The 9080-nt window shown below is 57.3% G+C and overlaps 1 protein-coding gene across 4 annotated transcripts in view; it reads left to right on the plus strand.

Moving 5' to 3' along the window:
* The window catches only part of CD82 (CD82 molecule), a 54885-nt gene extending 49864 nt beyond the window's left edge, over positions 1-5021 (plus strand). For all 4 annotated transcript variants that reach the window (XM_061152265.1, XM_061152266.1, XM_061152267.1 and 1 more), the window contains 4 exons: positions 334-435; positions 3200-3406; positions 3711-3794; positions 4088-5021. In XM_061152265.1, coding sequence (XP_061008248.1) covers positions 334-435; positions 3200-3406; positions 3711-3794; positions 4088-4165 — 471 coding nt within the window. In that variant the 3' untranslated portion in view covers positions 4166-5021. The remainder of the gene's footprint in view (positions 1-333; positions 436-3199; positions 3407-3710; positions 3795-4087) is intronic.
* Positions 5022-9080: the final 4059 nt, after the last annotated feature.

Here is a 9080-nt window from a genome sequence, read left to right on the forward strand (position 1 = left end):
CGGCAGCATTTCTCTCGAGCTTGGTGAGACGCCCGCCGCTGGACAGTTTGCAGCAATGACATGGACAGAGTCTCGTCTACAGGCTCATGTGCTGTTGAGTGCTGAGGAGATGGTCAGGCGGGGGTGGCTGACCCTGACTGCACTGGGGTCGGGGGTGCTGGCGCCCAGGGAGGACCAGGAAAGTGGCTGGAATGGGTGACAACATGCTTTGAGCCATGAGCGTAGCCTCAGCGTTTAGGGGCATGGCGGAGAGGCAGCTTGAGCACGTGTGACCGGGGATGGGGTCGCGCGTTTCGAGCATGCTGACCGCGGTCTGTGCTCTCTCCTCTGCAGCTGAAGCAGGAGATGGGCGGCATCGTGATCAAGCTCATTCACAACTACACGGACGGCTCCGGGGACAACCTGCAGGAGGCCTGGGACTACGTTCAGGCTCAGGTGAGGGGCGCGGGCAGGCCTCCGGGTGCCCGTGGGCCTGGGGTGCCTGACGGACAGAAGCTGGCGGCCTGAGTGTGAGCGTGTGTCTGCTGGGATCAGGGGCTCCTGAGCAGCCCCTCTTCCTGCCCGACCTCGAGTCACCCCCACAGCTCTGGGCCCAGGGGCCCCGGGCCCGGAGGCTGATCTGGGATTCACAGCACTCTCCCCACCCTCTGCCAGAGAGGTGGGGCAGTCCTCCAACTGCTCCGCTCAAGCCAGGCTGGGCGCTCCCCATGGAGGTTATGAAACCACGTGTCCAAGCTGAGAGGCTGCACAGGGTGAGATCCGCCTCTGCTGAGCTGGCATGGGAACCTTCCGGGGCGAAAGGAATGTCCTATTCAAATTTTGATCCAGGTGGCAGTTACGTCAACATGGGTAGAAAAGTTCATCAAGATGCATTTGTTCACTTCAGTATGAAGTGAACTTGCTCAGTCGTGTCCGACTCTTTGCGACCCCATGGACTGTAGCCCACAAGGCTCCTCTGTCCATGGGATTCTCCAGGCAAGAACACGAGTGAGTGGTCATTCCCTTCTCCAGGGGATCTTCCCGACCCAGGGATCGAACCAGGTCTCCCGAATTGCAGGCAGACACTTTACCGTCTGAGCCACCAGGGAAGTCCAATACACTTTGGAGTATTTCACCTCAGTTAAAGTGGAAGAGAAAGACAGGCTGACTGACTGACTGGGTTCCCAGCCTGCCATGATGTCCATGTTCCTGCCTTGATGTCGAACCAGCCACCACACACTGCAAACACCCTCGGTGATAAAGTCCCAGACGCCCCCCTTGGGTGATCCCGGATGTTGTCGTGCTCGGCTGGGACCTGCCCTCCCCGGGCGGTAGCCTCCCCCTCTGTCACAAGAGGCCCTGCTGGCCCTGCCCGACCGCTGCCTTCGGGGAGTCCTGTGGGCGTGAGGGGCAGGGAAGAGACAGCACAGGAAAGCCCGACACCAGGAGACCCCGGAGACTAGGGGTGGGTCTCTGCCCTGGCCTCGTGGGCACGTCTGTTCTCCGAGCAGTGAAGAGGGGAGGGAGACACTTCCTGGCCTACACGTGTCACCAAGTTTTGGAGACACGGGGGGCCTGTGTCAACTGAGAGGCTCCAGGCGCACGGGAAGACATTGTCATCCCACCTTTGGTTTGATCCACAATTGCCGAGAGGCTTTGCTGAGATCAGAGGGAGCGAGGGGTCCCAGGATAAACAAGTGTCAGGGGAGGAGGTGGGCTGACTGGGGGAATTCCTGCCGCAGACAGGACCTCCGGGTGACTTGATGTCTATCAGAGGCTGCTTGGGATGGCGGTAAGAAAACAGAAGGCGAGTCGGGCTCCCAGGGGCTGAAATACAAAACTCAGCTACTTCCTGGCCAGGCCTTCCCTGACTCAGTCTCCTCATCTCTAAAATGGGATCCATGCTCACCTGCCATGAGTTTATCGAGGCCGAGGCACTTATCACGTGGCCTGTGAGTGGTGATGTTCAGTTAGGACGCGCAGGCACTGAGACACAGTGGGTGTCCTGCAGGGGGCCCTGGTGAGCAGGGCTCTGCCTGCTGCAGAGCGACCGAGAGACGCTGCCTCACTTTTCTTGGGTGTGCAAGGGGCTGTGGGTGCCCCTCGGAGGTGCCAGCCTTTCTTGCCGGAGAGGAGGCAGCCAGCAAGAAAAGAGCAAGGTAGAAGATAAATCCTCAGTGAGAAACTGACCGGAGCGGGGCAGCGCCTGCGTGTGCCTGGCACGCCCCCTGCTGGCCACCGGGCTGTCGTGCAGGAGCGGGGAGTGCCCGCCTGCTGGGCACGGTGGCACGCAGCTCACCCGTGCCAGCCCTTCAGCCCTAGCGGAGCGGCTGTCATCACCCCATTCTCCAGATGAGGAAACTGGGGCGCAGAGAAGTGCAGTGACTTGCCTGTGCGCAGGGCAGGGCCCGCATTCGATAGGACCACTCCCGACTCCGCTTTGCCTTCAGGGGCATTTTCTGGACACAGCCCTCGCCCCTGAGATCCTGGTCCCGTCGGCAAGTCGGGAATTCAAGCCCGCCTGTGATCTGAAGCCTCTCGGGGTCCCCTTCACGAGCTTTCTTTGCCTCAGGGTCATCTTGAGCACTTTCTCCTCTAAAAAGGCAGATGTGCACCTCCCTTTTCACTCTGGCGTCCGAGAAGCTCAGAGCCGAACCTCAGCTCCAGCATGTGCAGGTGGAACCGGCCTCTCCTGGGCAACTGCTGTGCCCTTCTGACCTGGGCTGGAGGCCTTGCCTGCCTGGCCCCATTTCATCCTCGTAACAGATCGACTTAGGGAGTTAGTTAGTTTCCCCCATTTTCCAGATGGGAAAGTTGAGGTTAGCACTTTGACCAGAGCTGAGTAGCTAGAAGGTGGCAGAACTGAACTGGACCCCGGTAACCTGACTCGAGCCCCCACACCCCCAGTCGTGTGCCACCTGCCCTCCTCATGTCCTGCACACCCATGTCCTTCCAACTTGACCGTCCCTTCTGTTGTTTTATATTTTTGCTGCTTCTGATTTTGTTTCCTGCTGTTTTCATAGTTTATGGTGTATCCTGAGAGCCCCTTTCAACTCCTCGTGGCTCACAAAGGCCAAAGTGAAACCTAAACTCTAATCCTGGGAGTTTGGCTGAGACTGGGGCGGGGTTGGGAGTCGGGGGGCAGACCTGAGCTCCTGTCCAGGAAGCCCCCAGCTGAGTGGGCGGTGGGCTTGAGCATCCTGTCCCATCCCCCGCCCAGGTGAAGTGCTGCGGCTGGGTCAGTTTCCTCAACTGGACAGAAAACCCTGAGCTCATGAATCGCACCAACATCACCTTCCCCTGTTCCTGCAAGAAGAGTGATGAGGAGGACGCCCTCGCGTTGCCGCAGAAGGGCTTCTGCGAGGCGCCCTTTGGCAACAGAACCCAGAGCGGCAACGACCCTGAGGACTGGCCAGTGTATCAGGAGGTACGTGGGTGGTTGTGGTTGGGGGGGCTCGGGGCGCGGTGGGTTCAGACCCTCTGGCCCCTGGCCTCACCTGGGCCATTGCTACATCGACCTTTCTTCGCAGAGCTGTTCCTGCCTTCCTTTGATTCCTCTGCTTGTCATTTGCACCTTCATCTTTGTGTTCATCAGTGGGTCCATTCGAGGACCACCCAGACCCCGCTCCACCGGACCTCCGGGCTGGGGGTGGCCCCCGCCCCCGGTGACCCTGCGTGTCGGGGTGGCGCGGCCCATCGTGGGGTGACGTGGCTGTGTTCTCTGCTCACAGGGCTGCATGGAGAAGGTGCAGGGCTGGCTGCAGGAGAACCTGGGCGTCATCCTCGGCGTGTGTGTGGGCGTCGCTGTCATCGAGGTCTGGGTCCCCTCCCTTCCAACCCCCGCCCCCGGGCTGCCCCCTCCCAAGACTGGCCCTGCTCTGCAGACATCCAGGGTGGAGGGAGGGGCGGGCTGAGGCCCCTCAGCTTCTAGAGGCTCCGTGGTAAGCCTGGCCGGACCCCTGCCCCTCGCAGGGCCCTCTGCCACCTGAGTTGGTCCTGAGGCTCTAACTGAGGATCAGCTTTGTGCAGGTCAGGCCCTGTGTGCTGACCCCGACTGCGGGATGCTCCTCCGGGGTCCCGCCTCTGACTGTCTCCCTCTCCCTCCCAGCTCCTGGGGATGTTCCTATCCATGTTCCTATGCCGGCGTGTCCATTCTGAAGACTACAGCAAGGTCCCCAAGTACTGAGGCGGCTACTGTCCCCACCTCCCTGCCTGTCCCCCCAACCTCAGGGCTCCTAGGGGTTTCTCCTAGGCTCCCCCGCTCCAGGCCCGCCTCCCACCTCACTGCCAAGACCCCTTGTCCGTCCCGTGCTGGCTGGAAGTTGGGGGGGCTTCCTGGGGCCTGAACCCCCTCTCCTTTGCTTTTTTGCTGTCAGTCTTAAGCTCCAGCTATTCTGTGGCTCCTCCACACACTCCCTGTCTGCCAGGGTTGTCTTAGCAACCCAAAGGAAACGCTCCCTGCACAGGTGGGCTGGGTTTCTACCTGCCTTGGGGGCTGTATATATTGTATGGGAGAAAGTGTGTTAAAAACTGGGGGGGGGGGGGGGTTTGGATAAGGCACCCTGGGTTGTCACTGCCCACTGCGTGGGTCAGCTTTGCTTCCATTCTGATGCTTCTGTCCTTGTTTTTTCCATTTTCCTTGAGGTAGTGGGAGAAGGTGGGCTTGACCTGACATAAGAGCGGCACCCCTTCTCCAGCCTGACCCAGCCCCACCCAAGCAGCTCAGGCCAGTCTGGGCCACGCTGTGAGGGCAGGGCCCGCATGAGCTGGGCTGAAAGGGGGCGGCCTGGGCATGAAGGTCTGGACTGGCCCTGGGCCGCTTAGGGAAGCAGGGGGTGAGCCCTCCCAGTGTGGCACAGAGCTGGCCCTGCATTCACCAGGATCCTGAGCGGCCCAGGGAAGCAAGGCTGCTTTCTCCTGTCCTCTGTCCCCCAGGGAATGGGTGGGTAAGGTTGTGCCTTGAAGGGGAGTGGGAAGGGGCCCAGGGCACAGTTCTGTAAAACACACATGACCGATTATTAAAGAGGATTTGTAACAATCCAGCCTGCCGTGGTGGAGATGCTGCTTCCGAGGGCAGGGGCGGAGGACCAAAGGGGTGAGCTGATGTGGACGGGGTGGCCGGGCCTGCGGGAAAGAGTGGTGAGCGCCTCCCTGCCGTCCCCAGGACAGGGGGTTCTTTAGGGACACCTCTGGCTCCCCGTTCAGGCTGGCACACGAGAAGTGTGACGCCTGGCTCTGACCCGTTTGATGTGTGTGTTCAAACAGGTGTAGATGGTACCCCTAGGGTACCCCAGAAAGTGCCCCCAGAAAGTGACCCAAAGTGGGCTGACTGCGGAGGTGAGTCAGTGAAGCCACAGAGTAAACTCTGCCTCTTTCTAGAGCATCTGTTTTTGTTTGTGTGTTTACAAAAGAGGGAAACATTTTCATATTGAAGAAATGTGATAGAGTGAGACGTGCAGAATTCAGGAGGTTTTGAAAGATTCAAGAAGCGTCTTTAAAGGAAGCTCTTAGTTGTACTTACTCAAGTAAGGAAGTTGAGCCCCAGCACACAGCCCTGCCCAGCGTCACGAAGCTCGGGGGGTGCTGTGCAGACGCTCTGCCCTGGCGGCTGCTTTAGGAATTTGAGCGCGGGGAGTCCCCTGGGGTGAGGGTGCGGTGGGTCTGGAAGGCTGGGGGAAAGGCCCCTCTAGGAGGTCACTCGCTCCACCATCTCCTCCCCTCTGACTCCTCTGAGGCCCTGGAGGCAGAGGAGGGCGTGGGTGGGTGGGGGGACTCTCCTCCCTAAGGGGGCCGGGAAGAGCGGTGGGTAGGGTGCTTCAGCAGGAGCCACCAGGTGGCGCTGCTGCCCCATCCCCGGAGCCTGGTGGAACGCCGGGTGGTTCCCAGGCTGGTGGGTCTCTCCCTGGGGTGCAGCTGGTGAAACTGCAGATTCCAGGGCTCAGCAGATCAGAGGCAGCAGATCTGGGCCGGGGAGAATGAACCAGCATCTTGGACAGCCCTCCAAGGTGATTCCTGAATCAAGTCGCTTTCATTTCTCAGGCCCTGACAAGAGGTAGCTTAGAGATGCTCCCTCCCCAAAAAGAGGCAGGCTGGAGGGTGGGCCTGGAGCAGACAGTGCTTGTCTATCCAGGAAGTGGGGGGGCACACCTTAGGAGCAGCCTAACACTTGATCTGAACCTAATTAAATTCTTGCCAGAGGCTTTCTGTGGCTAAAACCCTAGGCAAATCCAAGCTGGGGCCCATGGGAGGTATCAGACACAGCCCTGGGCTGAAGAAACCTTAAACTCCGAGGTGCTGTTTACCATAATCAGGGATTCCCCTGGAGCTCTTACCCAGCTCAGGGGGCTGAGGGCTCCCAGTGAAGTCATTCCAGCTGATTTTATTTTGTTTTTTATAATCCACCTCATTCCACAAAGGAAATACATATAATAAAACATAAAACAATAGAGAAAATAATAAATTTATGAAGAAGCTCCAATGCTTTGGCCAACTGATGCGAAGAGCCGACTCATTAGAAAAGACCCTGATGCTGGGAAAGACTGAGAGGAGGAGGAGAAGGGAGAGACAGAGGATGGCGTGGTTGGATGGCATCATCGACTCAATGGACGTGAGTTTGAGCAAATTCTAGGGTATACTGAAGGACAGGGAAGCCTGGCGTGCTGCAGTCCAAGGGGTCGCAGAGTCAGGCATGAATGAGTGACTGAACAACAGCCACCACAGTGAAGAAGCATAGACTTGAACGATATAAACACAAGTTTGAGTTGCCCAGCCTGGTGATGGCAAATGCATGGTGTGCACAGAGTGTGTTCCCCATGGCTGCATGCACAGCAGACATCACTAGTTGATCACCCATCTCATTTTCTTAGCCTAGATGTACTCAGGCTATACTTCCAGCTGATACCCCTCATTGAAGCCTCTGAATCCTTCTCAGCTCAGTACAGGTGATCAGTCTAGCTGGAATGCAGAGTGAAAGCAGTTGCCAACCTTGAGCTCTAGTTGCTTAGTTGAACCCTATATAATTTTACCTCTGAGCTTCCTGGTGATCAAAGCCATAAAGGGAAAATTTTCAGTTATATAGCTTTAATTTCTCACGGTGTCCTTAGCTTAGCCACTAGGAAGACTGCAACTGGCCAGAATCTAGAATTCAAGATGGCTCAGTTCAGTCAGTTCAGTCACTCAGTCATGTCCTACTCTTTGCGACCCCATGGACTGCAGCATGCCAGGCCTCCCTGTCCATTGCCAACTCCTGGAGTTTACTGAAACTCATGTTCATTGAGTTGGTGATGCCATCCAACCATCTCATCCTCTGTCGTCCCCTTCTCCTCCCACCTTCAATCTTTCCCAGCAACAGAGTCTTTTCAAATGAGTCAGTTCTTTGCATCACGTGGCCAAAGTATTGGAGTTTCAGCTTCAGCAATCAGTCCTTCCAATGAATATTAGGGGCCGATTTCCCTTAGGATGGACTGGTTGGATCTCCTTGCAGTCCAAGAGACTCTCGAGTCTTCTCCAACACCACAGTTCAAAAGCATCAATTCCTTGGCTCTCAGCTTTCTTTATAGTCCAACTCTCACATCCATACATGACCACTGGAACCTCCTGCATTACAGGCAGATTCTTTACCAACTGAGCTATCAGGGAAGCCCCCAGGATGGCTCTGAGACCCGCAAACTTTGCTATCCCTTCATGGCAGGAGCAGAAAGTATAAATGGACCTGCAGTGCCTGACCTGGAGCTGGTTATTGGCAATGGGGACAGGAGCCGTGCTGTCCATCAAGGAGGACCCAGGAAGATCTGGTGAAGGTGCTCGGACCCGCCAGTGACAGTTCTGCATAGCTGGTGCTTGGCCAACCCTGACTCTGAACTAGTCCCACTGACATGTTCACTGATTTGCTCACTACAATCCAGTGAGGGGCATGCTCACGATTACCTCCATTTTACAGATAAGGACAATGAAGAACAAGAGCTTAACTAGTTCCCTCAACATTCTGCTATTGCTAAGAGGAGCGGGAGGGACTTCCCTGGTGGTCCAGTGGTTAAGATCCTGCCTTCTAACACAGGAGACGTGGGTTCAGTCCCCAGTCAGGAAACTAAGATCCCACATGCCCTGGGGCAGCTAAGTCCACCAGCCACAACGACAGAAAGCCTGTGCACTGCCATGAAGATCCAGCACAAAGTAAAAAAGTAATTTTAAAAATAAAAGGAGTGGGAGCTATATCCTGACCATTGGGTTGCACCGTCTGCAGGTGAGGGTGGTCCTACTGGCAAGGCAGCAGGGAGCTGACCCACTGAGAAGGCAATGGCAGCCCACTCCAGTGTTCCTGCCTGGGAAATCCCATGGACAGAGGAGCCTGGTGGGCTGCAGTCCATGGGGTCGCAGAGGAGTCAGACACGACTTAGCGACTGAACAAACCACCATCACTCTGCCCTGCAAAGGGACCCATGAGCTACCCCTGCCCACGGTGGGCTTACAGCGGGGAGAGAGGCTAAGGAAAGAGACAAGCCTTGGTGTTTGGCTGAGGGCTGCGGTCCCTGGCCAGATAAGGAGAATCTGGTACTTCAGCTGGACTCAGAGCTGTGTGGGGACAGGGATGGGGTCTGGTTCAGCTTAGCGGGCCCTCCGCGCCCAGGCAGCAATTCTACCACACAAGGCTGGGGGTGGGGAATGCCGGTCCCCTGGCCTGAGAAGGGCTCAGTCCGTCAGTCAGGCAGATCTGGGCTCAAACAGGAACCTCAGGTGCTCAGGAGCCACGCGAGCCCTGGCAACCCTCTTCATCTCTTGGTGCCTCGCTTTTCTCATCTGAATGTTGGGAGGATGACAGGGTCATGCCAGGCTCAGGTCACATGAAGGATGTGGAACCTGTAGGCACCTGGGCCCCCAGGAACCCCAAACCCGAGCAAACAACTGTCTCCCTGGGCTTTGCCCATCTCCTAGTACCCCCAGCTGAGCAGACGTCTGTCCTGTCTGTCTGAGACCAGGGTGGCAGAGGGTGTGGGGCTCACGTGGAGGGTAAGGGGCTGCAGGAGACGGGGCCAAAGAAGCCCAGGGCCCTGTGAGGCAATGGGGGAGAGGAGGTGGTCATAGGGCAGAACTTCCCTGCCCTT

Source organism: Dama dama, chromosome 1 (assembly GCF_033118175.1).
Source record: "Dama dama isolate Ldn47 chromosome 1, ASM3311817v1, whole genome shotgun sequence".
Classification (NCBI taxonomy): Eukaryota; Metazoa; Chordata; class Mammalia; order Artiodactyla; family Cervidae; genus Dama; species Dama dama.